The sequence below is a fragment of the Ursus americanus genome, chromosome 33, assembly GCF_024610735.1.
Source record: "Ursus americanus isolate L20-20 chromosome 33, mUrsAme1.1.p, whole genome shotgun sequence".
Classification (NCBI taxonomy): Eukaryota; Metazoa; Chordata; class Mammalia; order Carnivora; family Ursidae; genus Ursus; species Ursus americanus.
In genome coordinates, this window is record NC_142159.1 from 29,980,052 (window position 1) to 30,005,289 (window position 25,238).

At 61.3% G+C, this 25,238-nt stretch overlaps 2 protein-coding genes and 1 pseudogene across 7 annotated transcripts; 1 reads left to right on the forward strand and 2 right to left on the reverse strand.

Moving 5' to 3' along the window:
- Positions 1 to 17: 17 nt before the first annotated feature.
- Positions 18 to 2,847, reverse strand: MMP23B (matrix metallopeptidase 23B). Of its 2 annotated transcripts, none has more exons than XM_045803430.2 (8): positions 2,188 to 2,847; positions 1,716 to 1,786; positions 1,494 to 1,633; positions 1,262 to 1,429; positions 720 to 884; positions 540 to 650; positions 318 to 444; positions 18 to 236 (listed from the first exon to the last, which is right to left on the reverse strand). In XM_045803430.2, the coding sequence occupies exons 1-8, from the start codon at positions 2,344 to 2,346 to the stop codon at positions 62 to 64; spliced, it is 1,116 nt and encodes a 371-aa protein (XP_045659386.1). In that variant the 5' UTR covers positions 2,347 to 2,847; the 3' UTR covers positions 18 to 61. The 2 variants fall into 2 exon arrangements, with proteins under 2 accessions (XP_045659386.1, XP_045659385.1); XM_045803429.2 differs by having other exon boundaries at positions 1,716 to 1,855; positions 2,188 to 2,828.
- Positions 2,848 to 3,971: 1,124 nt separating this feature from the next.
- Positions 3,972 to 16,012, reverse strand: MIB2 (MIB E3 ubiquitin protein ligase 2). 5 transcript variants are annotated; one of them, XM_087858640.1, is made up of 21 exons: positions 12,357 to 14,727; positions 12,198 to 12,204; positions 11,362 to 11,391; positions 10,657 to 10,709; positions 10,189 to 10,360; positions 9,093 to 9,199; positions 8,814 to 9,008; positions 8,526 to 8,668; positions 8,312 to 8,419; positions 7,228 to 7,332; positions 6,984 to 7,146; positions 6,769 to 6,902; positions 6,533 to 6,681; positions 6,292 to 6,448; positions 6,045 to 6,205; positions 5,819 to 5,945; positions 5,484 to 5,717; positions 4,865 to 5,043; positions 4,600 to 4,787; positions 4,447 to 4,512; positions 3,980 to 4,330 (listed from the first exon to the last, which is right to left on the reverse strand). In XM_087858640.1, exons 1-21 carry the CDS (start codon positions 12,778 to 12,780, stop codon positions 4,092 to 4,094), a joined length of 3,141 nt encoding a protein of 1,046 aa, XP_087714766.1. In that variant the 5' UTR covers positions 12,781 to 14,727; the 3' UTR covers positions 3,980 to 4,091. The 5 variants fall into 5 exon arrangements, with proteins under 5 accessions (XP_087714763.1, XP_087714764.1, XP_087714762.1 ...); XM_087858637.1 differs by lacking the exons at positions 11,362 to 11,391; positions 12,198 to 12,204; positions 12,357 to 14,727 and adding an exon at positions 15,877 to 16,012 and having other exon boundaries at positions 3,972 to 4,330; positions 10,440 to 10,709; XM_087858638.1 differs by lacking the exons at positions 11,362 to 11,391; positions 12,198 to 12,204; positions 12,357 to 14,727 and adding an exon at positions 14,735 to 14,872 and having other exon boundaries at positions 3,972 to 4,330; positions 8,312 to 8,407; positions 10,440 to 10,709.
- A 4,246-nt stretch (positions 16,013 to 20,258) lies between these two features.
- LOC123796111 (arginine/serine-rich protein PNISR pseudogene) lies at positions 20,259 to 24,141 on the forward strand (annotated as a pseudogene).
- Positions 24,142 to 25,238: the final 1,097 nt, after the last annotated feature.

Here is a 25,238-nt window from a genome sequence, read left to right on the forward strand (position 1 = left end):
AGAAAGGGCGCGCAGACTTGAGAGAGAAAGTGCTTTATCAGCGGCCTCAGCCCGCACGGCCTCAGCCCCGCACTCGGACTCGCCAGGAGTAGGTGCTGAGCACGCGCTGCCGCCGGCGCACCACGCACGTGTACGTGCCCTCGTTGATGGCGTTGGCGATGATGCTCAGATGCGCCTCGCCCAGCGCCAGGTAGCCGGGGTAGGAGAACTCCAGGGGCTCCTGGTCCTTGTACCAGCTGCGGGGAGGGGGGAGGGCTGGGCAGGGTCCCGAGCCCCCGCAGCCCCCCCCCAGGGGCTCATGGGACAGGGCCACTCACTACACTTTGCCTTTCTTGTGGAGGATCTTCTGGCCACAGCGGAAGGTCACGTTCCGGCCCTCAGGCACCAGCCTGGTCTTGGTCCTGGGTGGTGGTGCGGTGGCGGCCACCGTGGGGAAGGGAAACTCTGCTCGGCCGTGGGAGGGGCCGGGATCAGAGAGGGCCACGTCAGTGTCCCCGTCTCCCACCAGAGCCACACCCGGAGCGGGGACCCGGCCTCACCGTAGCAGAAGTCACAGCTGCTGGGGCACAGCCTCTTCATAAGCCTCCGGCGGGTGTCACAGAACCCTCTCCGAGCCCATGACGCGCACACGAACAGCCGGTCCAGGCAGCCTGCGGCAGGGGGACCCGGCCTTAGGGCTGCCGGCAGCCGCGCCAGCCCGCCCAGCGTGCAGCACTCACCGTAGAGTCGGTGCAGCCCCCAGAGCTCGTCCTGCGACAGCGTCTTCCAGCCACGCAGAGTGGCGTTGAGGTGCATGAGCGCCCGGCCATGCTGCGAGTGCATCAGGCCCAGCGCGTGGCCAATCTCGTGGGCCGCCACGTGCACCAGGTCGGTGAGCCAAACTCCTGCGGGTCCCGCAGGTCAGCCCCTCAAACCCTGGCCCAGCCCTCCCCACTCTGCCCGCCAGCCTTGCTTGCCGTGGCCACATCTGCTGCAGTGCGGCCACGGAGCCTCCCTCGGCACAGCCACGGGAAGATAAGAATGTTCCAGGCCAGCAGAGGCAGTGAGCTCGGTCCCCAGGAATGTAGCTCCAACTCCGGCTCCAGCAGCAGGGGGTGGGGGCAGGGGGGGGTGGTGTGCTCAGGGCTCCTGAACCCAGGCCTATGGCCTCCCAGCCTCCCCCTTCCTGCCTACTTGAACCTGAATCACAGCCACCATCCCCAGAGCCCTCCCACTGTGGCCACCGCAGGACAGAAGGCCCCGGAGGAGGCCAGGCCATCACCTTTCTTCCAGCTGTAGCGCGTGGGGCCCAGGATCCAGTATTCGCTGTCATCAAAGTGGATGCCCCCGTGCGGGGGGAAGAAGGCGTGAGCCAGCTCGCCTGTTGGGCCATCGAAGCAGTGGTGCAGTGCGGAGACCAGGCAATCCGTGTGGTTGACCGGGTAGAAGCCTGGGGGAGCACAGGGCTGAGAGGGGGCCGCGGGGCCAGGCGGGGGCGGGGGCACGGCGCCCACCTATGCGGAGGTCGCTGGGCTGCTCAGGGGCCACCTCTCGGAAGCTGAAGGGGGACACGTCGCTCCACATGCGGAAGGCGGTGGCCAGGCCCCGCCGGGTCTCACTGGGGCTCAGCAGGTTCCGTGGGAAAGAGAGGATCCTGGGATGGGGCTTAAAGTCAAGGGTGGCGGCCAGGCTGGGGCACGCTCCCCTGCCGCCACCACCCTGGGCCGCCGTCACACCTGTAGGTGAGGTTGAAGTGATCCCAGCGCAGCCTGGCGGGGGTCAGCGTGTAGCGGCGTCTGCGGGGCGCCTGGAGGGGCAGAGGACCGGGTCCTGGAGTGGCGAAGACACCCGCGGGGTAGGGTGCGGCGATGTCTCCCTTCAAGGAAAGCGAGTACTCGTGGGGATCATCCCCACGTCTGAAAACACTCGGAAAAAGAACTAAAGAAAACGGGGCGGGTGCGTGGTTCAGGGAGTGTTGAAATTGCCTCCTTTGGTCTTTCTGCGCTTTCAGGTTTTCTACCCCAGCCGGTGTGCTGCTTTTACGGCCAAGAAAAAAAAAGGTTACTGACCACAGGCCAGGTTGGAGTGGGCGGAGCTGGAGGCCTGATGCGGGCTTCCCCCTCCCCCTTCCCCCCACCCCCACTGGTGACACGCAGGCTCTTGGACCCCCGACCGCCCACCCCTCTGCCCGTCCCCACCCGCTCTCACCTGCGCTGCGCTGGCCCCCAGCCGGGCCGCAGGGGCCCCGAGCCGGGCCAGCAGCAGGAGCACTGGCAGCAGGCACACGGCGCCCAGCACAGCTTCCAGCCGGCGAGCCTGGGCTCGGGCCCCCGACGCCGCCAAGGACATGCAGGCCCCGAGGCCCATGGCGCCTGCGGACTCGCTGTCGGGGCCTAGGGCCCAGTGGGGCTGCGCGGGGAGGCGCTATGAGCGGCTCGGGTTACAGGGGTGGGTGCAGGGGGAGGCGCGTGCCCCTGAAGGGAACCAGCTGGCCGGCCGTCCCTGCTGTCAGGACAGCCCTGCCGCCAGCCTGGGGTGCGGACCCGGGGCCTGTGGGTCGGTGGCAGCAGCCTGGGCAGGGCCTGCTGGGCGGGGTCACTTGGGGAGGGGGGGCGAGGAGGGCCCGGCAGCGAGGGAAGGGAGAGATGCCAAAGGCTCAATCTAAGAGAAGGGTAGTCAGTCAGGGTCCTGAGACCAGCTTTTTTCCTGGAAGGAATTCCTCCAGCCCCCTTACCACTGAATTTCTAAGAGCAGAGCCCCCGTGCTGGCCAACTCGGGACCTGTCCCCTGCCCGCGCGGCTGCCTGACCCGTCCCGAGAGAGGGGTGGGGATGAGGAGAGTGAGTACTGGGTGCTGGGGTGGGGGCGGGGCGAGAGGCAGGGGGACAGTGCCACAGAGGACGAGGCTCAGAGACCTCGTGGGGGCTAAGAAGGGAAGCGAATGAGGTGCGGGGGTTGTGGGAGCCAGGAACCCCTGGCTGGGGCCAAGGTCTGGAATGGGCCTGTGTGGGGAGGCAGGGGAGCAGTGTCCTGAGGCCGGAAGCCTCGACGGGAGGGCCTGCAGGCTGGAGCAGCTGAGCCAGGCCAGAGGTTGGCAAGGGCTCCCCAGGGCTGGGGGAACTGGGTTCCCAGACGCCTGCGGGGACTAGAGCGCACGGGGACTAGTGGGGGGAGGGAGCAGAGGAAGAGGCACAAGGCCAGACCAGGCCAGGGGGCTTGGCGCTCCGCGGTCTCCATCCAGGCCTTGCGCCCAGAGTGACAGCAGGACACCAGGCCAGCAGGGTCAGTGCCAAGTGGCTGGCCGACAGCCGGGAGGCTCCCGGGGAGCATTTCGGGTGGTTCTTGGAAAGCGCCCTGCCCGCCGCCGAGACCAGCTGAGAGCTGCGCCCCGCTCTGCATGGCTAAATATTTGCCCCAACGAACTGCTCCCTTCCCCGTGTCCGCCCTCTCCCCAGCGCCCTGTTCCCGCCCACCGCGCTCAACGGTCCTAAGACCCTACGGGGCCCCTGGCCCGAAAGAAACACCTCCCCCAACCCCTTGCTTAGCAGGGACCCCACGGGCCACCGCGAGAACAGGGCCAGAGCCGACTACAATGTCCGCCTGGGAGAAAGAGAAAGGGGCAGTGGGGGCGACGCAGCAGGGGGTCGGAGGAAGACCACCAGCTGGGCAGACACCCGGATTCTGGCGACCCGGCCCTTCTGGAGGACCCCACGCTCCCAGGCCCATCCTTCCATGGACCCAGGCCAGGACCGTGGGAGGCGGCCTGCGCCTCGGCCGGGAAGAGGACTCTGGCTCAGGAGATGGGGTCTGGAAGCGTCAGCGCTAGAAACAGCAGGACGCGCGGGGCACTGGCCAAAGCGCAGATTCTGGAGCCGGGGCAGGGCAGCGGCGGAAAAGGGGAGGGTCAGGACAGCCCGGGTGGGGGGCAGCGGCGCGGCGGGCCGGGGTGCGGACCCGCCCGGTCCCCGTCCCAGGCAGGCACCAGGCGGAAAAGTCCGAGAATCTTTTTATAAAACAGGGGTGGGGGCTTGCGAAGGCGACGGCGGGACGTGGCTCCTGAACGTGGCGGGGCGCGGCCGGGACGCGAGGCGGGCGGGGCGGGGGGGGCGCGGGCTACACGAAGATCTGGATGCGATCGCGGATGGGCTGGCGGCAAATGGGGCAGGCGCTGAGCGCGGCGCCGCAGGGCGCGCACGCGCCGTGGCCGCACTGGAACACGAGGCGGATGTGGCTGTCGATGCAGATGGGGCAGGTGATGCGCTCCTCCATCTGCCGGTAGCGGCTCTGCAGCTCCTCCACCAGCTGCCGCGGCGGGCCGGGCGCCGGGGTCGCGCTGGCCACCTCCGTGCCGTCTGCGGGCCAGGATCGGGGTGAGGGGTGAGGAGAGGCGGGGCCGCGGGTGGAGGCGTGGCCGCGCCCGTGGGGGCGGGACGTGCGCGCAGACGCGGGTCCAGGGCGAGCCACCCACCTGGGCGCAGCTTCTTGCCGATGACCACCTGGCACCTGATGCACTTCTTCATTCTGCGCGCACATTCTGCGGGGGGAGGGGAGCGCGGCTGGGCGGGCCCGCGTGGGCTCGGGCACACCCCCCCCCCGCACACACACACACACCCGCACTCACCCTCGCACACCGTGCGGTGCTGGCACGGCGAGAACAGCACCAGCAGCGCTAGCTCGGAGCACACCAGGCACTCGGCGGCCTCGGGCCCCGACGGCGCGGCCACATGCAGGTTTGTCACGGTGTTAGGGGTGCCCAGCACCAGCCTCGGGCCTGGGGCCGCGCCCCCGCTGCCGCCCGCGTGCCGCTCCCTGCGGTTGGAGGAGGGGCTTGAAAGGGCCCCGGGGCTCCCGGGCCCGCGCCCCCCCCCCGCCCCCGCCGGGCTCACCGGAAGCGCTGCGCGCAGCCCTGCAGAGCCTTAAGCACGCGGCCCTCGGCAGCCAGGTCCAGCGGGCTCCGGCCGCGGTGGTTGGCGTAGCTCACGTCGGCGCCCTCCAGCGCCAGGAAGCACGCGACCGCCGCGCCCACCGTCAGCTCCCCACTGCCCGGGAGCCCAGAGGCCTGTAGCTGGGCGGCAGACAGAGGCCAGTGAGGGCGGGCGCCGGAGCAGGCCCCAGGGCCGGCCCACTGGCCTGCGGGTAAGCTCTACCTCTGACCCGAGGCCCGGGCAGCCCCTCGCCATCTGAGGCCGCTGAAACAGGAGGGAGGCAGGCAGGAAAAGCGCCCCCCGCCAGGGAACTCCAGGGCAGGGGCTGAGTTCCCAGACATTACCCCACCCCCACCGCGCCCCATTCCCTTTCCCAGGCTGGTCAGGCCACGCCTTGGTGACTGGGTCGCAGAAAACGCCTCTGGCAAACCACAGCCCCCAGAGTAAACCACCCCCAAGAAGGCCTGGCTCCCTGGTCAGACACCCCCAGTGGAGGGGGACAGTCCCGCAGGCCCTGCCCGTTGCCTGCAGTCGGGCACTACGGCCCACCTCTTCAGCACCCAGATCCACACTTCCTCACCCTGGACAAGAGCTGCAAGGGCCCCGGGTCCCCCCCGGCCCCATCAGCCGCCAGGGGCAGCAGCTGATGACGCTGCAGCGCCACGTGCAGGGCCGTGTCCCCCTCCTCATCCTCGGCATTGACACTGCAGCCGGCGTCCACCAGCAGCGGCACCAGCCCCACGTGGGCCTGCTGCACGGCCAGGTGCAGTGGGGACTGGAGCTTCCGGTTGCGAACGTTCACATCACAGCGGCCCTGAGGAGAGGCAAAGGCGGCAGGCACAGGCTCAGCCCAGGAACCCCAGGTGGGCCCTGACCCCCGAGGCCCCGGGCTGGGCCAGGGCCCTGTGTCCACACCTCTCGGATGAGAATCTGGGCCACCTCCCGGTGGTTGTTGAGGGCGGCCAGGTGCAAGGCCGTGAAGCCATCCTCCTTCTTGGCGTCCACCAGCTGCCGTGCCCGAGCGAGAATCCTCCTGACAGCTCTGTGGGAGTGGGGAGACATGCCCGGGGTCAGCAGTGTCCCCAGAGTGGCCCAGCAGCACCAGGAGCCTGGCCACTGGTTGTGCACACCCCAAACTCACAGCGTGTGGCCCTTGAGGGACGCGTGGTGCAGCAGGGTGAACCCCTGGCTGTTTGTGGCAGTGACATCGATGGCCGGCACTTCGGTGAGGACCTCCACGATGCCGCTGGCGCCTGCGCCCGCCGAGATGGCACAGTGCAGGGGGGTGTCAGCGTGGGCATCCTGCCGGCGGGGAGCCAGTGGTCAATCGGCAGGAAGCTAAATGCCGTCGTGTGCTTGAGCCCGGGGCCAGGGGACCCAGCACTTACAGGCAGGTTGACGTCACAGCCGCGCTCACAGAGAACCCTCACCACCTCCAGGAAGCCCCTCTGCACAGCCACGTGCAGGGCTGCGCTCCGGGTGTTGTTCAGGGCGTTGGCCCCGCACCCGGAGCTCAGGAGCAAGCGGGCAGCCTCGGGCTGGCTCCTGATGGAAGAGGAAGCAGGACCGGTGCGATGCCCACCGGCCGGACTCACAGCCCCCCGCCCCCACGCCCCTGCCGGGCCTCACCCCAGGGCGGCGTAGTGCAGCGCCGTGTTGCCCTCGTCATCCGGCAGGTCCACGGCTGCCCCCGCCTGCAGCAGAAGCCGTGCCAGCTCCACCTGGCCTAGGTAGGCAGCCAGCTGCAGGGCGGTCCTGCCCTGGTTCTTGCTGTCCACCTGCCCGAGAGTCTGCAGGTCAGACCCCGGCCCGCCCCGCCCCCCGGGCTGGCTGAGGGGAGGACGCGTGGGGTGTCGGGAGCTCGCCTGCTCTGGGTGCCTCCGCAGCAGGTCCAGGGCCCCCGCCACGCTGCCCAAGGCCACCTCCACCACCAGTCTCCCTGGGTGCTCGAGGTCACTCTTCTGGGCTCGAAGCTTGTCCAGGGCGACACTCAGGGAGCCTGGGTGGGGCAGGGCTAGAGTTCAGGGGTGGCCAGGAGCGGCTCTGCCTCCCGCCCGCCGCCCTAGCCGGGCCCACGCACTCTTGTTCTCCCGGGCGCGCTCGGCCACATCCAGGTTGGCGTCCTCCTCGGGCCGGTAGGCCACCAGGCAGGAGGGACTAAAGGTCCACAGCTGACCGCCGACCGCAACACGCAGGTTACCGTCTCTGAAAACTTTCACCACCTTCCCAATGCGGCCCAGGGCCTGAGCGGGAGACAGTAGGGTCACAGGCGGGCCTCCTGGGAGGGACGGAGGGGAGGTGGGGGTGGGAGCGGGGGCACTCACAGGGGCCATGTCATCTGTCCACTCGCCGTGCCCGGCCTGCAGCCGCTTCACTGTGTCAAGGTCGTCGATGACCCGCACCACATCGCCCACCCAGAAGGCATTGTGCTGAGTGACAGAGAGAGGCATGTGAGGGGCGCCCCAGGCAAGCGTGGCTGCCCAGGGCCGTGGAGCAGAAGAGCACCGCCACCGGGCTCCACAGGACAGGCAGACCCGAACTTGACCCCAGCCCCTGCCTCAGAGCTGGAGGAGAATCACACGTGACCTAGAGCAGTCCTGGGGGGCCAGTCCCGGAGCCATGGGGGTGACGGCCAGAGAGACAGCCAGGCAGTGCCATCCAGACCAGACCAAAGCCAACTCTGGGGTGAAGGCCAAGGCGGGCCTGTCCCTACACACTGATGGAGAAGCAGGCAACATGGCCCAGGCAGTCTAGACCAGCACAAGGGGTGGGGGTGGGGCCCTGGGACAACCAGGGGGCGGGGTCAGACTGCCATGGGAGTGGGGGTTAGGGGCCACTCCTCCCCCATCCCCAAACCTTTCCTGGCCACTTCCCCCACACCTGTGCCCTCCCCTGTACAAGACTTACTCTGCAAACCATGGGTCTTATGACACCCCCCCCAGGGCCAGGACTCCAGGTCCAGAGCCCAGTGCTAGGGGTACATGCCTCCACCCACGGCCCCTATCTGCACAACCCCGTTTCCCAGAGTTCACTGTGCCCACCCCTGTCCCAACCATCCTGGACTGTGTCCACCCTCTTCCTAAAGGGCCTTTCCACTGCCCCCCACATGCTCCTCCCCATGCCACACCCATGGGGAGCATTTTAGAAAGTCACCTCCCACCTGTAATGCTGTAGTGGCTTCCTTAGGCCAGCAGAATTAAGGTCAGTGTCTGGGCTGCCAGCCCCCAGCGCCTCACCCTCCTCTGTGTCCCTTCGTGCCTGGATTCCCTCTGTGGAACTCAGCCCCTCTGGCCCCCACAAAGCCCTCCCGTTCCCTCAGGGCTGGAGAAAGGCATTCCCAGAGCCGATCAGGTACGTGGAGGGGATGCAGAAGCGAACAGACGGGGCTCAGCCCAGCCCCCCATGCACCTTGGTGAGAGCCCCAGGGTGGAAGGTCCAGCGGGTCTCATGGCCGAACTGCACACGCACATCCCCACGGTCCGTGATGCGGTGCACGGTGCCCGTCTGTCCGATAAACTGTGGCGGGTCATGGAGGCTGTGGCTGGGTGGAGCGGGAGGGCTGGGGGTCCAGAGGATGTGGGGAGGGGAAGGTACAGGGGGCTCAGCAGGTGGGGCGGCTCACCTCCGCCATCCTGGGGTTCCACCCGCCGTGGCCTTCCTGCATCTCCCTCAGGATGTCTGTGTCCAGCAGACACTTCACCTTGTCCCCGTGCTGGAAAGGCTGGCCATCAGCACTCACCCTGCGCTGCAGCTCCGCGGGCTTGCCTGGGGGCGTCAACAGGCCCCCTCAGCGGCGTCCCTCCCTTTGGCAACTTCCCAGGCCCCCCACGCGCAGCGCTGCCCCAGGACCGAGCCAGGGTGGGAGGGCAGCTGGGCAGGCAGGGGTGGTGTCCTTGGGGCCAGACCCTACCGAGCCTTGGGAGGTGCTCCTTGTAGTAGAAGCCACCAGCTGCCTCGCCCACACACTTGAGGTCCACCTTGCCCTTGTGGCCCACGCGATACACATTGGTGGTACCATCGGCCCATGTCACGCTGGCCACGCTCCGGCCTGTCTCCACGTCCCAGCCACGGATGTCCACCACTCGGCCTGGCTTCCCTTCCCCTCCTGTGGAGACAAGGGCCCCATCGCAGGCTAAGCCCGTGCAGTGAAGCTCAGCCACGGCCAGTGGCAGCCCAGATCCCCACTCACCGTCCTGCGAGCCCCACTCCCAGTCAGGGCCCCGCACCACCTTCGCCCCCTGGAAGATGCCCCTCAACGGGGTCCTTGGGAGGCCCTGGCGGGGACTCAGCACAACCCTGCAAGAGAGTGAGCGCGTGCTGGGCCACGCGGGAAGCAGGGCAAGGGCGCAAGCCCTCTGCCCCACCCAGCTCTCGCCCGAGTATGGCCGGCCCGGCCAGTCAGCGGCCTCCACTCCGGGCCCCCTCACAGCACGGCCTCCCTATGCGGTCCTCCCCCCATGCCTGCTGCCTCCTGACGAGCCCCTTGCCGTTAGGGTTGTCCCCAGAGCTCAGTGCACAGTCTGGCCCAGAGGAGGGCTCTGCACAAAGAGATAATGAGGTGCACAGGCTTGCCCAGAAGTGCCCGGACAGCTGATCCCTGCTCCCGCTCTGGCCAGCAGGCAGCTGGGACCGAACACGCACCGCCCCTCCACGAGCCATGGGACGCGTCCGGGAGACGAGGGCGCCAGCCTCTTGTGGGTGGGGCCTCTGGGAGGCCACCCCAGCCCAGGAGATCCTCCCAGCTTCTTTCCCCCTGCCACCTCCTCACCCCCAGCGATGGAGCCCCCTAGGCAGGCCAACAGGGTCTCCCAGCTGTGCCTCTGGGTCAGTTCCCAGCACCGGCTGCCCAGGTCTCACACAGGGGATGCTGGCCGGACGGCCACACACAGGTCATCGCCGCCCCCACCACAGCTGCACTGGGGGGCCAGCCACATCTGGCTCTAGGGCTGGTGCCAGGACGGAGACCCCATCCGCAGCACCCACCTCTGCAGACCTGCTCCAGTGGACAGGGCTACCTTCCACAGGGCACCCCCTTGGTGTCAATGACCAAGCCTCCGGAGTGACAGTGACCTCGGCCACCGCTCCAAGAAATGGCTCAGGAAGGGCTTGAGCTGCAGCCTGGGGAGTGCGTGGCCGGGGGGCGGGGGGCAGCCCCCACCCCCCGAGGCCAAGGCCTGCTCAGGTGTCGCGTGTGCCCGTCACGAGGCCCGGGCTGCGGCAAGCCAGGACCCAGCGCTACCGGGGCCCTGACACCTCGAGGCCAGTGCGCGGCAGGCGGAACTCACGGGCGGGAGTGAGCGGTCTCGTAGCGCTCGAAGGCGTGGGCGAGGTCGTGCTTGTTGTGCATGTAGCACTGCGTGCACAGGTCGTAGTCGAAGCAGATGCGGCACTTCCAGCGCATGCCCCTCAGGCCGTGCTTTTTGCAGCAGTCACAGATGATGTTGGGGTGGCGGACGCCTGGGGGCAGGGCAGGGTCAGGGAGCGCGAGGGGCCTCTGCCCCACCCCCACCCCCGGGGCCGGGGCCTCCGCACACACCGATCTGGGCGTTGTCGTACAGCAGGAGGTCGTGCGCGCCCTGGTAGCCTGCGCGGTAGTTGGTGCGGGTGCCGTGGTCCCACTGCACGACTACCGTGCGGTCAGGGGTCGAGGGGCTCCCGTGGCGGCCAAGCTCCACCACTGTGCCCACGCCGCCCTCACCGCCATCCTGCTGGCCCCACTTCCAGTCCACGCCGCGCACCACACGCATGCCCACCTGCACGCCTGCCTGGGGGTCTGGGTCCATGGTGGGCAGGACTGCTCCAGGACCTGCAGGCAGATGGCACCCTCAGGCCACATCAAGGCCACACAGGCTCTCACCAGTTCTGGGAGGGCTGCCAGGGAGACAGGTGGGAACAAGTCTGGGAGAGCCAGGCAGGGAGGGGGAGGAGGGCCTGTGCAAATGCCCTGAGGCAGAGAGAAAGGTGGTAAGTGCGTGCACTATAAACCAAAGGAGGCTCACCTGGCCACCCGCGGCAGCAGAGACTAGTCTCAGAGGTGCAAATGGCACCTGCCCTGGAGGAAAGGTGGGCACCTCTGTGGAAAGACCCCTCCAGCCACTATGAGATCCTGCCTCGTGGTGAGCACAAGCAGAAGGAGAGGGGCAGTTCTGGCGAGAGGATGGCAGACCCCCAGGGAACAAGACCTGGCAAATGCCCACAGAGGGTCCGCCTGTGATGAGAGATCAGTTCTGGGTGCTTGGCACACAGTGGCCCATCAGGACATATCTGTCCTAAAATTAACTGACTTGGATTGCAGATATCGACATGAAAGGTAAGACAATAAAGCTTTCAGAAGAAAACACTCTTTTTCGCGCAGCCAGTTGGTAAGCTGGGCTGCGCTGACGTCAGAAACCAGCGTCCATCAAGACACCACTAAGAGACTGAAAAGGCCGCAGGCCCGAGAAGACAGCTCTGCCCACAGAGGGCCTGTCCCCACGGTGTGCAGTGAACTCAGATGCATAGGAGTGGGCGCCCCAAGGTAAAGGGGCACAGCACTGGCACAGGTGCGCCTGCCCAAAGACTAATCAGGGTTCTGGTCACCAGGCCGCTGCTCAAAAGTGGGACACTACCCTCGGTCAGTGGACAGTGCCTCGAGTCACTCTGGGGTCTTCTCTGGAGAACTGCAGCCCACCCACTCCAGACTGTACGGGGAGGGGGGCCTGTGTTCACAGCAACAACGTTCCCCGTCTCCTCAAGGATGAACTGGGTCCTGAGATGTGATTTGCCCCCAGGGGAACACGAACCCCACACTATACACAGCCAGCATCTGGGGGCAGAGCTCTGCAGATGTTGAAGGAAAGCGCCCTCGTGTTCACTATCTGAATCCATTCACAAAAAGTTCACAAAGCACGGAGATGGTGGTGGAGGCCGCCATGGGGGCTCTGGGACCCAGGAACGTGCTATTTCCTGATCTAGGTGCTGTTTCTGTCCTGATCACTTATGACCTGGGACCTGTATTATATGTTTCTTCAATAAAGTTTTTTTTTAATTAATGACACAGCTGGATTTGAATGACAGTTGAGGGAAAATCGACAGGACTTGGAGAGGACGCAGGGACTCCCAGACTCAAGAGGGCAAGCAGCACTCCAGGTCTGGAAGACGGTCTGCCGTGCTGCCAGCAGGGCTCTGAGGCTGGAAAAGCAGCGGGCCTGGGGCCCTGCCCAAGGCAGGGCTGGGTGTGAACCCGGCCATCTCCTCACAGGGCTCCCAGGAGGCTGGAGGGAGACTGAGGCTGGCTGGGGTGCAGGTGAGGAGCAGCCAGGCTACCGCCAGCTCCCGGGAGGGCCCAGTGGCCAGCAACGCAGGAGGGAAACCACTTGTCACCCCTCTACCTGGGCCCCTCTCCAAGATCCCGGGTCCCGCCCCACCCCCAAGTCCAACACTCGGCATCCCAGGCCTGGGCCCCTCAGGAAACCCTGCCCCCCGGTTGAGGCCGCAGGTGGGCAGTGAGAACTGTGGCGGCCAGGCTTTGCCACGGGCAGGGGCCAAGCCCCACAGGCCATCTGGCGCCCTCCCTCTGCCCAGCTCCACTTTGAAACCTGTGTCCAGCACAGGGTGGGCAGGGTAGGGGCACTGCCCATAGGGGTGGGCCTCAGTCCATGCCCAGCCTGGTGTCTGAGCCAACGACCCCCTCCGATTCTCAGGGGTACACCACCCGGCCAGCTCCGACTTCTGCAAACTCTCCTCCCTCCTGGACAGGCTCCCTGTGGAAGCAGCTTCTTCACCCCGCCCAGGCAGGACCTCCGGGGGCTTCTGCAGGAGCTGGTGGGTGTTCTGGAAGGATAAACCTTCCCAACCCACGGACTAGTTAGGAGCTTTTCTGCAAAGAAACTCCTCATTGCTCGTTCGCGTAGCGCCTCACCTCTTGGGTCACTCTGCTTCCCTCTTCTGTCCCTTCTCAGCTGCCCTCCCTTCTGGTCTTGCCCCTGCTAAGACGGGGCACCTGGGCCCGAGGCCACAGCAGCCTGCAGCACCAAGTGCTTCTGATTTCTCCCATGGAGCACAGCTGAGCCCAGGCCCCCCGAGAACGCCCACAGCAAGAACGCCCCCTGAGAACGCCTGTGACTCTCCGGTGCCCGCGAGCTCCAGACAAGGGGAGGCGGCCAAGGCTGCTACCTTGGTGGTGAGGAACGGCGGGCTCCCGCCTGGTGCTCCCCCAGCAGCAGCGGCTACAGACGTGTGACCTGGGCAGAGCAGCACGGCCTGAGCCGGTGGCCCGCTGTCGGAGTGGTGGTGTGCCCCTTCGCATACAGGCCCCACCCCTACCCTGCCCACCTCTGCCAGATCCTCCCGCATGCTGGGAACCCGCGAGAACTGGCAGCGGTGGTCACACTGAGCTACTCCTTGCCCTTCCCATGGGCTCCTGTTGAGCTAGGCTCAGCCAGAGTGCGCCTCCTCCCAGGCGACCACAAACCCAACACGTGTGGGCAGACAGGCCCGAGGAAAGGTCCCTGCTAGCAGGGGTACCCCATCTGCTGAGCCCAGAAACCAGCTCCACCCTCAAGTAAAGGGCCCAGAGCAGGAAAGGACCCAAGTGCCACGAGCCATTCTGCGGCCAGCCTCTCAGCCTGCCCAGCAGCCACCACACCTGCTCACCCGCTGGTCTTGTGGGTCCACTGGCCACATGCCACAGGATCATTTCCAACAAGACACGGGGGCGGGGGGGCACCCTGAAGGAGAGCAAGCTGTGGCCCACGCACGCCTGGTCCTGCCCTATGGCAATAGGGCAGAGAATGAAGAGCAGGGTGGAGAAGAGCCTGGAAGGGTCTATGAGAAGCCAGGTCTGGGCCTCCTCAGCCAGTGACAGCCCCACGTGGAGCAGCAGAGCAGTCCAGCCTGTGGCGAGAGGCGCTTCTGTCCGGCGCCCGGCGCGCTCACACCCGGAGGTCCCCGCAGCCCTGGGAGTCTCCTTGTCTCCTCCCCCCGAGCACCGATCCATGCAGGTCTTAATCTACCCTCTGCTTTAGCGTCTCCATCCAGCATGGTGTCGCCTCAGCTCAGGCCTGAACAGAGCCCCCACAACACCCCTCTGCTGTCCCTTCCTACACGTCCACCCAGCTCCTGGGTCTCGGCAGCGTCCTGGCATGGCACTCTAGCACAGGGGGCTGCGTAGCTTTCCAGGTCTCTCCATCCCTTCTCTCCAGCCACCTCTCCGCCTGGTCTGTCACCGCTGTCCCTGGGGCCCAGCAAGTGTTGAGCATGCTCGTGACGTCAGGTGCCCAGCCCTCCTGGTATTAGGGCTCGCTACTTTCCTTCAGCAGGTCCCACCAGGTTGGGTGGGGAGGGGGTGGGGAATGGACCAGGGGCAGGAGTCGGGAGGCAGTGACCAGACCAAGAGAGGCTACAGAGGAAGGGAGGACCCATTTCAGTGGGGTATTCACCCAGAGAGTTCTCTTTCTTCCTTTGCCAGAAATCCCGTACTCTGACATCTTCCTCAGAGCTTACCGGCCATACCCCTGCCTGGCACCCAAACCCCCACAGAAGCTGTCACTGCAGATGTTTAAAATGATTCTGAAGCAGGGCGCCTGGGTGCCTCAGTCGGTTAAGCGTCCGACTCTTGATTTTGGCTCAGGTCATTATCTCAGGGTTGTGAGATCGAGCCCTGTGTTAGGCTCCACGTTCAGCAGGGAGCCTGCTTAAGATTCTCTCTCCCTCTCCCTCTCACCCTCCCCCCAACTGGTACGCGAGCACGCACGCGCACGGTCTCTCTCAAAACAAAAAACAAAAAAACCCCTCTCAGTCAGCGCATGAGGACTCAAGGGACAGATGCACACTTAGCAAAACTTAACTTACCTTAGAACACAAACCAGCCTCGAGTCAGCATTCCAGACACTTAGCGGCTACTTCTTGGGTCACAAATTGGACAGCCACCAAGGTTTCCTGTTGGAAACTAGCAGCCATGCCGACACAGAACACAGCAAACCACACAGGCAGCCAGCAAGCAAGTCTGGAGAAAATGGTTTTTAAAAGGCAGTTTTACACGTCTAGCATTGACCACCTCAACCAAACAGGCGGACATCTGGGTCTGTTCTGCTGGGTACTAGTTTCTCTTGTCTCAAGGAACTGCCAGCATACATTAGGACAGTGTAGAAATAAGAGGTTTTCCCTATTTGTGAATATTTTATTGGAAAAACTTTTAAAAGCCATCAAGATTAAATCCCATTTAGCTAGGAAGTTGGCAAATTGCCTTTATTCAGAAGAATACAGTTACGTGACGCTGACATGACATGCGACAGGCGCTGCCGCTCCTCTCCCTGCGCCTCCGGCTGCGCCTGATGATGCTGCTTCAATCGACACCATGTGGGGCAAAATCAACTGGCAAAACTTGGTGAATCACGGGCTCCTGTCATGTAGCAGGTCTGGCCAAGACAAAGGGGGACATCCTGGGTGCTGGGGAGTCTGGCCCATTAGGGACTGGAGGGAAGCCCTGAGACAGAGCACCTAGGAAACCCAACTTGGCCCAGCACGAAGACACCTGCTGGCAGAAGGCCCAAAGGAAGTACAGGGCTGTCATCGCCTGAATCTTGGCCCTGAGATGGAAGCCCTCAGGCCCCCTGCAGACTGGGGTGTCACGCCCCAACCACTGCACAGGGCCACTCTGCGCGGGATCATGGCATTCAGATACTTGTTGCATCTGGAGCAAGAGGCCAGGAGGGCACCTGCCAGGAAGGACTGGGTTTGCCAAGGCTTGCATTCGGACTGCCTCATCCCCAGCCCCACAGGTGCCCACCAGGAAGAAGCCCGTTCGGCACCTCTCCTTATTTCTTCGATCGGTTCTGAACGCAGAGGACTGGCAAGCAGAATTATCACCCACACACATACATACACACACACGCAAAAACAACCAAAACTCCTCTGACATGGCATCAAACAGAATCCGCAGGATGAAACAGCCAAATCCAAACTATCACACCACAAGCCCGTCAAGAGCTCACCTGTCTGGCCGTCCAGTCGCCCCCCCTGCCCGCCTTGAGCCTGTTGGGCTGCAGCCCTGACGCCTGGAGACTTGGGGGCTGGCCTCTAGCCTTGCCGAGCTTCAGCGCAAGCCCTGAGCCATCCAACCCTGTGGCGCCTGGGAGATGCCAAGACGCACAGTTAGCACCTCCGACGGGACCGCGGCGGGCGGACGGAGCCGACCCGACTGCTCCTGGGCTGCCCGCTGTCTACATGTCCATTCCCTCGCCAACACCGCGACACCCAGCGGGGCCCCGGGGCCTGCCTCCCGCCTTGCAGGGCTCCCAGGGCTCCGGCGGCCTCGCTCCTGCTGCAGCAATCAGTCTGGTGCGCGCAGGAGCCGCAGCGCCCGAACACTACCGGCCGGCGGGAGTGGAGCCGGAGGGCCGGCGGCCGGGCGCTGCAGTCGTCAGGGCCCGGCGCTGTGCCCGGGCCGAGGCTCCGCGGGGACAGCGGGGGCGGGCCGGGCCGGACTGGGCAGGGCGGGCGCGCACCCCCAAGCGTGACCCCGCCCCACCCGCCCGGGTCCGCCCCGCCTCCTGCCATCCCATCCCCCTTCCTCGGGAAGCCGCCCCGGGCCGCGGTCGCGGCCAGACCCTAGTGCCCCCGTCGACCCCTCCACTTGCCCGGAAGTTTGCGTCCCGCCCGCTCGGCCTGGGGGCTCCAGGGCCAGAGAAGAGCCGAGTCTATCTGCCAGTGGCCTGCCAACGGCTTCGGTGTGTGTGGCAGCCTGCCAGCGGCCCCTCTGCTGCTCAGCCCCCGACAGCCAGGCCGCCCTGCCGCGCGGAGACCACCGGCTGAGGCAGCCGAGGACCCCGAGCTCGGGGCTCCTGGGGCCGCCGCGGGGCCTGCCGGGAGTTGTAGTCTGCAGCCCGCTGTCGCCGGAGCCGGAGGGGCGGGTCCGAACCACAACTCCCAGGAGGCCCAGCAGCGAAGGTGACGCACGCGGCCGCAGGAGGCGGGGCGTGAGGGAGGGAGTCCCGGCCCGTGCCCCGACAGCGACGGGGAAGCCTCCTGCACTGTTCCCGGGAAGGGCCCGGGCTCGCCTCCGCGCCAAAAGCGGACGGAGGGCGCGTTCACGCCGGGCAGCGTGTGGTACACGTTGTCAAAAGGCGGCGGCCTCGGCGCACCTGTCACCACGCCGGGGACCGGGGGCGCGGAGCCGAGCAGCGTGAGCCTGGATGGGAAGGAGCCGGGCTCCTTGTCCGCTTGGGCTCCGAAACTGTGGCGCCCCGGAGGCCACCGAGGATTGGGCTCCTGCGGGCCGAGCAACACGGGCGACCCCGCCGGGACCCGGAGGCCAGCGCGGCCGGCGCGCGGAACTTGCGGCCACGCCCCCGCGGGAGGGGGCGTGACCATCACCGGAAGTGCGTCACCCTCGCGTCGACCCTACGTGGCGCCGTTCTGAGAGGCTCCGCTCGGAGACGCGGCCCGTTGCCGTGGAGACGGCGGCTGCGGCCGGCAAAGGCTGGCCTCCGCGGCGCAGAGCTGAGGCATCCTCGCCACCGACTCCTTCTGACCGGATTTGTTTTAAAATCAGAGTGACGCCAGTATGTGGCTTTGATTCCCGCAGAACCGAAGCCTCGCAGTGAAGAGCGGCGGCCCCCTGCCGTTCACCCCCGCGGCAAGTCCTTTTCGGTGCTTGCAGCCCTCCACCGATGGAAACCTCCGTGTCTACACCGAGCCGCTGGGCTTTGGGGTTTCCACTGCAGACATGGTGGACCTGCCGCGGCCTAAGCACTGAGCTGTCCAGACAGCGCCGCAGAACCGGCCCCGGGTGGTCGCCTGCCCCCTAGCCCTCCGCCCTGGCTCCGGCTTTTTCTCCTGAGCTCACAGGCTCCTCGTGCTGTTCTCATGCCTAGATTTGTACCAACCGGCGGCGGTTTTCTTCTGACGTTTCTGCCACACGCCTATCGGTAACATTGCCCGAAGGCTCAAACGCACTGGCTCTGTTTAATTCCTGGCGCGCTCCGCCCCCGTTCGCCCCTCTGAACCCACCGCACCGCCCCGTCTCGAGCTGTCCTCAGGGGCCATCCGGCGGCTCCTGCGCCCGAGCTCTTCGCTGGAATCGGCCAGCTCCGTCTTGGTTTACGCTCGCATTTCGCTCAGGTCAGCCCTCGAGTAGCTTTCTGGAAAGGGTACGTGCCTGAAATAGGTTTATTCCATGCTCGTCTCGGAGTGATGGTTTGGCAGAGTATGGAATTCTAGCGTGGGAACACTTTACCTTCAACATGTCTCCAGTCGCAACGTTTTGCTTCCAGCCTCCAGGGATGCTGTTGGGAAATCCAAAGCTCTTCCTTTTCCCGGTCTGTTGTTTCTTATCTGTTCGTTCCCTCTGAAAGCTTTTAGGATCTTCTCTTTATCTTTGGTGCTCCGACATGTCACAGCGATATGCTTTGGTGTGAGCCTCACTCTGTTCTGTGCAAACAGTTCTCTTCATCCTAGAGGCTCTTGTCCTTCCTTTGGTTTGGGGACTTAAAAAAAAAAATCCCCTTCTATTTTCATGTGTTTGCGCTCTCTCTCTTTTTTAAAGATTTATGTATTTGAGAGAGAACATACACAGAGGGAGAAGGAGAGAGAAACGCAAGCAGACTGCATGCTCCAAGTGCAGCCCCACATGGGCTCCACTCAAGGCTCCATCTCATGACCCTGAGATGAGGACCCAGACACTTAACTGACGACGTCACCCCGGCACCCCCTGGGTTTGCTCTTGATGGGATCCTTGTTTCTCAGATTCTCATTGGACTTCTTGGACTAATCCTGTAACTTTATTCTCTAACCTAGTGTTTTTCTCGTAGATACCCTTAAATTTACCATCCCTCCCTTCTATTGATCAGTTAACCTTGTGATTTTGTGACTTATAACAAGAAATGTACAATTGGTTTTCATCCCGTTTCTAGCACAAAGCTCCTAAAACCTTTGAATTTCCTAAGTGAAAAGAGACATAAAGGTGTGTTTTGATACTCATAAAAAGCCTCTTTCAGCCACATCTGACTTGATGTTAATAAGGTGATGTTTGGAAAGTCTTTGTTAACCTTAAAAATAAAACCGTTATTTTACCCAAAAAAAATGGGTTTGTTTGGGAATAACAGAGAATCACAATTCGGGACCTGCGAGCTGTGGCAAAACTACAGGCAAGTCCAGAGAACAAAGAGGATGGTTATTTTATGGAGCAGGGATAGGTTGGGAGGGTTGTTTTGTTTTGTTTTTAAAGATTGTATTCATTTGAGAGTGACTGAGAGAGCACAAGCGGGGGCAGGGGCAGAGGGAGAGGGAGAAGCAGAGGACCCTGGGATCATGACCTGAGCCAAAGGCCGATGCTTAACCAACTGAGCCATCCAGGCGTCCCGGGAGGGTTGTTTTGAATGAAAGCCCATTGGAGAGAAGCGGGAGGTCAGGTTGATGATGGTTTCTCACTGCTGAGCGACAGGGGCAGTGGATTTCTTGTAGGAGATGCAGTGCACATCTTTTCCTGTTGGGGTCTGTAATTGATGGTTCTTTCCTACTGATGATTCTTCCCTTGGGGAGACACTTCTTCCTGTAATTGAGATTGAAGGGTACAGTTCCTTCCAGTTTCCCCTTCTAGCATCAGCAGTCCACTCTAGTGAGGTTTCCCTTTAAAATTTTTCATGCTCCTAAGGATGGGTGGGGGAAGATCATGTGGTTAGAGGCTTGGAAGTCAGTCTCACCCCTGACCTCCAGGGATGGGAGAGGGGCTGGGATTGAGCCCATTCTCCAGTGGCCAACAGCTTAATCAATCATGCCCCTGTTATGAAGTCTCCAAACAAACCCCAGAGAACAGGGTCTGGAGAGTTATGAAGCTTCTGGTTGGTGGACACGTGGAGGTGTGCCTGGACAGGGCACCGAGGCTCCGTATCCTTCCCCCATCCCTGACCTCATGTAACTCTTCCATCGGGCTGTTCCTGAACCTTTTATCATAAGCTAGTAATCTAGTAAATATTTCCCTGAGTTCTGTGAGCCACTTTAGCAAATTAATAGAACCCAAGGGGTTGTAGGAACGTTTAATTTATAGCCAGTTGGTTAGAAACACAGGAGACAACCTGGACTTCCACCTGCATCTAAAGTGAGTGTGGGGAGGGTGGTGTCGGTCTTGTGGGACTGACCCGTTAGTCTGTGAGATCCGATGCTATCTCCACATAAGTAGTGTTAGAATTGAGTTAAATTGGATCTTGTTTGTGAGGAAGTGGCAGCATTGTAGGGTCAGACAGGCATTACAGGAAACGTGGTGACAACGTGTTCCAGAACTGGGGAGGGCGTAAGTGACCTTGCTGCCACGCTCCGAGCTGTAGTTTGAATCAACCTAATCTTACACAGAAGGCAAACCTCTGATATAGAAAATTAAATAAATTTAGAAGTTAGGCTGTGGGATCAGGGTGGTCCGCTGTGGCATCAGTGGCCCTTGAACCAGCCACCACGGGTACAGCTGTTCCAGTACCATAAGCATCTGGATTGACTGGAGTGCATTGGCTCAAGCATGGATTGACCAAAGAGAAGCTTCAGGAGAGCAAACCACTGTGGTAGAGCAACCACTAGGAATGGTGCCAAATTGACAAGATGCATGACAAGATGACAAGGGTCAGCTGCAACCCCAGGCTACCCCCCCACCGCCCAGTTCAGCCATGGTGCCATCAACATCAGGCCCAAAGGACATGGCTCCTCCTCCTGGAGACGGCAGCAGTCCAGACAGCCGGGAAGTTGCCCCTGACAACAAATATCTATTTAACCAGAGCATCACAGCTTTGGTGGACCACCCAGTTAATTTGGCAACGGGGCCAGTGTACCAGTTTGACTATCAGCATGGGACTGCTTGTGGTCCCTTGCAAGGTGACTTTCAGCCTCCTAATTGGTGGTCAGAACCTCCAGGACTTCTGGCACCTCCCCAGAGTCGGAGGCAAAGGCCACCTTAATCAGGGACCAGCAGTATTCACCTGTGGCCTCCCTGTGAAGCAGGAACCTCCACAGACGGCTGCAGTAAAACACAGGACTCTTCCAGCTTGGATTCAAGAAGGTTCTGGACCATGAGGGGAGCCTGGGCGGCTCAGTTGGTTCAGCATCTGCCTTCAGCTCTGGTCATGATCGTGAGGTCCTGGGATCGAGCCCCATGCTGGGCTCCCTGCTCAGCCAGGAGTGTGCTTCTCCCTCTCCCTCTGCCCCTCCCCCGCTCATGTTCTCTCTTGCTCTCTCTCAAATAAATAAATAAATAAAATCTTTAAAAATATCTATTTAAAAAATGGAATATGAAAAGCAGAAGTTGGGGGCACCTGGGTGGCTCAGTCAGTTCAGCGTCTGCCTTTGGCTCAGGTAATGATCCTGGGGTCCTGGGATCAAGCCCCGCATCAGGCTCCCTGCTTAGCCAGGAGTCTCTTTCTCCCTCTCCCTCTACTGCTCCCCCTGTTTGTGCTCTCTCTCTCTGTCAAATAAATAAAATCTTTAAAAATACAAAAAAAAAAAAAAAAAAGGAAGGAAGAAAGGAAAAGAAAAGCAGAAGTTGGAACAAGAGAGAATGAAACAATACTGGTGACAGTTTTCCAGAAAAAGAAAAGGAGGCCACAGAAGATGCTAACAGAGGAGATGACCCTTGTTTGCCTCAGAGAAGTAAATTTATGGTGATGAGGAAGGACCAAGACAGTGAGAATGTTGGAGCTGCATGCCCTGGAAGTCCCTGTCTGGTTCCCAAGAAGAGCAGAGGGAAACTGAGGCGACCCAAGAACAGGGAGTCAAGCAACACCACTGACACAAATGCTTCTGACTGGGAGCGCCTGGGGGGCTCAGTCAGTTGAGCCTCCAACTCTTAATTTTGGCTCAGGTCGAGATCTCAGGGTCATGGGATCAAGCCCCATGTCAGACTTGGCACTGGGCATAGAGTCTGCTTGGGATTCTCTCTCCCTCTCCCCCTCGTGCCCGTGTGCGCGCGTGCTTTCTCTCAAATACATAAATCATTACTACTGGATGTCAACAGGTGAAGACATTTGTCACAGAGCCAGAGATGCACCCTGAAAGCAACAAAAGCCCCTGCAAAGGGACGCAGCCCTGTGCACTGGCTACCCTCCCTGGAGGGACGGGGGACAGTGCTTCTGGGCCAGGAGACAGTGAAGATGAGGGCCCAGCAGGCGCTGGATCTGCCAAAAACAGGAAGGTTTCTGCGGAAAAGAAGCACAGCAGCTGTTACGTACTAGACAAAGGGAAGAAGAAAAGCCACGGACAGGGTTACCAAAGAGGTGGACGAACATGTCCATAAGGAGCGCGATAGTCTGGCACCACGAGACGCAGGAGAAGCAGACAGCGACGTGGTTAAAGAAAAGGACACCCAGTGAAGAAACATCATTTTTAGAGGGGAAAAAAAAACCATAAGAGAAACCAGGAAGGAGCAGATCATGTCTCCAGCTCTTCTCGCCGTTCTAGAGGGGTGACTCTCCAGGCAGGGGGCACACTTCTAGATCTCCTCTTAAAAGGAAAAAAGAGACGTAGTAGGAGTCCATCTCCGACATTAAAGCGACACATAGTAGGAGTACAAGTTACTCCCTCAGAATTACAATTTGAGCAGTAGGAGTAATGACGGGGGAAAGGCAGACATCGAGGACCTTCCCGACAAAGACAAAGAGGAAGGCGCTCAAGGGATGGATGAGCCCATCGGTCCAGTGGCAGTGGGAGCCGATGTGGATGTCACATATGATGATCGGTGTGGACATCCTAGTGGGAGCAGCCGTAGCGGGAAGACCAGCCACCCTCCCTCGTCATGAGCACTGAAGAAGGATGCGGTGAGCGTGCCATGACATCTAAAACATTCCATGCGGGGCGCCTGGGTGGCTCAGTCAGCTGGACAGCTGCTTTCAGCTCAGGTCATGATCCCTGGGTCCTGGGGTCAAGTCCCGCATCGGGCTCCCTGCTCCGCGGGGAGTCAGCTTCTCCCTCTCCCCTCTGCTCCTGCTCTCTGTCTCTCTCTCTCAAAAAAATAAAATTAAAAAAAAAACATAAAACAGAGGAGGGGTGCTCTCTTCAGTAGAGGTGGTCCGGGCCTGGTGCCAAAGGTTCCTAGACCGCAGGGACCCTAGACTTATTCCCCTTTGCTGCTCTCTGTCCTCATGGGCCACAATGGCTGCCCAAGCTGCAGCTGTCCTGCTGGGGAGCCGGCTGGCAGGAAGGAAGGTGACCTCCAGTAGCTGGCGTCCAGTGGCCGGAACTTGACACACCCAGCTACAAGGAGGGCCGGGACGTGTAGTTTTTATGGAGACATGTAACTGGTAAGGTAGTGCTAGTATTACTGAGGAGTAAGGGAAGAATAGATATTGGGAACAAGGGACAGTCTCTGCCCTTAGAAGCTGGCTGGAAGCTCTGCGTGCCTGAGCGGGGCTCACCATCCCCGGACCCTCCAGAGTCGTCCTGGGAGAGCCACGCACCCTCCACTGCCTGCCTGAATAGCGTTTCTGCTGCTTCTGGGCCTGTTCCATTCCAGCCCTTGGAGTGCATGCCAGCAGGCTTCCTTCTGGAAGCAGAATGGGGGGAAAAAGCTTGGATATTATGCCCCACGGGATGCAGATTTCCCTCCCTGTTTTCAGCACTTTCCCTCCACGATTCTCTCAAGTTAAATCATCAGCGTCCTGATTTTCCGTGCTCACTGCCTAGTGGTCACAGTTGTAACTGCCTTACGTGTGTTTTCGTACATGATTCTTAGCCCAACACCCTGGGGAGTCACGTCTGTCCTGTTTTACAGATAAGGACGCTGAGAGCCGTGGAGGCTGAGTAGCCTGCCCAGGCTCATGCTCCAAGGTGGTGGTGCCGTTAGAAGTGGAAAATGGTGCAGCTACTTTGGGAAATAAGCTGGCAGATTGTCGTATTAATCATAACATATCCTCTGCCCCATAAATTCCACTGTACCCAAGTATTTACGTGAGATCATGGAAAACGTAGCCACACAAACCCCTGCTGGATGCCTGTAGCAGCTTATTCATAATTGCTAAACCCTGCCAAAGTCCCCCAACAGGGGCCCTGTGAGCCAGTTGTGGAGTGGACGCCGCTCCGCGGCCGGAGGAGTGCGCTGCAGGAACGTGCGGCATGGAAAACTCTCCGAAGCATCGTGCTGAGGGGAAGACTCAGACACAAAGGCGAAAGCACGTCCGTTTGTGAGCCTGGAACAGCTGCAGTGACTGGAGGCACAGGACCCATGGGGAGGCGGAGCACTAGGGGCTCAAGGTGACTTTGCAGGAGCCGGAAGCGTTTGTGTCCGGGGCAGGGAGTGGCTGCACAGGTGTCCACTTTTGTCAAAGTTCATCAAATTTTACTCTAAAAATGGATGCATATTATTTTATTTTTAGAGCGAGAGTGCGCATGCATGTGCAGGAGTGGGAGTGGAGGTGGGGCTGGGGGAGGGGCAGGGGGAGAGAATCTCAAAAGGACTCCCCGCTGAGCACAGAGCGTAAGCAGGGCTCCCTCTCACGACCCTGAGCTGAAATCAAGAGTCAGATGCTCAACCACCGGGGCCACCCAGGCGCCCCAATAAGACGTGTGTTGTTTAAAAAGACAGTTAAACTAGAACGAGAGTGTAAAGTGCTAAGCAAAATAAGTCAGAGAAAATCAAATATGATTTCACACATATGTGGAATTTAAGAAAACAGATGAGCACAGAGGAAGGGAAGGGGAAATAAGATAGAAACAGAGAGGAAGACAAACCATAAGAGACTCTTAACTGTGGACAACAAACTGAAGGTCGTTGGGGAGGGGGTGTAGGGTAACTGGGGGATGGGCATTAAGGAGGGTACTTGTTGGGTTGAGCACCGGGTGTTGTATGTAAGTGATGAACCACTAAATCTTACTCCTGAAACTTACACTACACTATAGTTAACTAACTTGAATTTAAGTTTAAACAAAAAAAAGATAGTTAAAGGTCATACATTAAAAAGCAAGAATGCCCAGAACATTCACAACAAACAAAATGAAGGGGTCTGAGCCCTACCAGATGGAAAAGCATATTCAGATCCAAATAATTAAAACAGTGTGCAACAGAGCAGAAGCCAGAAACACCGCATGGAATTCCTGTAGAGCTGGGGGTGGGCCCCTGACATAAATCCCTGGGGTCAGAGGGCACCATTCAATCAGTGAAGCAGATCCTGGAGCTGGTGCCTTGAACCAGGACAAACCCAAGTGGGTCAAAATCAGACCTGGAATAAACCAATACAATTACGACAGGGGGGACCAAGGAGAATCTCCGTCTTTTTTATTCTCCCTGAAGATTTTATTTTTAAGTAATGTCTACACCCAACGTCAGGCTTCACCTTAGGACCCCAGATCAAGTCGCACACTCCACCACCTGGCCGGCCAAGCGCCC

Coding starts and splice junctions, on each gene's coding strand:
- MMP23B (XM_045803429.2), bottom strand. CDS start 2,346: ATGGGCCTCGGGGCCTGCATGTCCTTGGCGGCGTCGGGGGCCCGAGCC. Junction 1,634..1,715: donor CACTTCAACCTCACCTACAG/GTGTGACGGCGG, acceptor GCCCCATCCCAG/GATCCTCTCTTTCCCACGGA. Junction 651..719: donor GGGGCTGCACCGACTCTACG/GTGAGTGCTGCA, acceptor CCCCTGCCGCAG/GCTGCCTGGACCGGCTGTTC.
- MIB2 (XM_087858640.1), bottom strand. CDS start 12,780: ATGAGGAGTTTCTTTGCAGAAAAGCTCCTAACTAGTCCGTGGGTTGGG. Junction 10,710..11,361: donor ACCGTGGGGACAGGCCCTCT/GTGGGCAGAGCT, acceptor ATCTGCCTGCAG/GTCCTGGAGCAGTCCTGCCC. Junction 4,331..4,446: donor CGGCAAGAAGCTGCGCCCAG/GTGGGTGGCTCG, acceptor CCTGGCCCGCAG/ACGGCACGGAGGTGGCCAGC.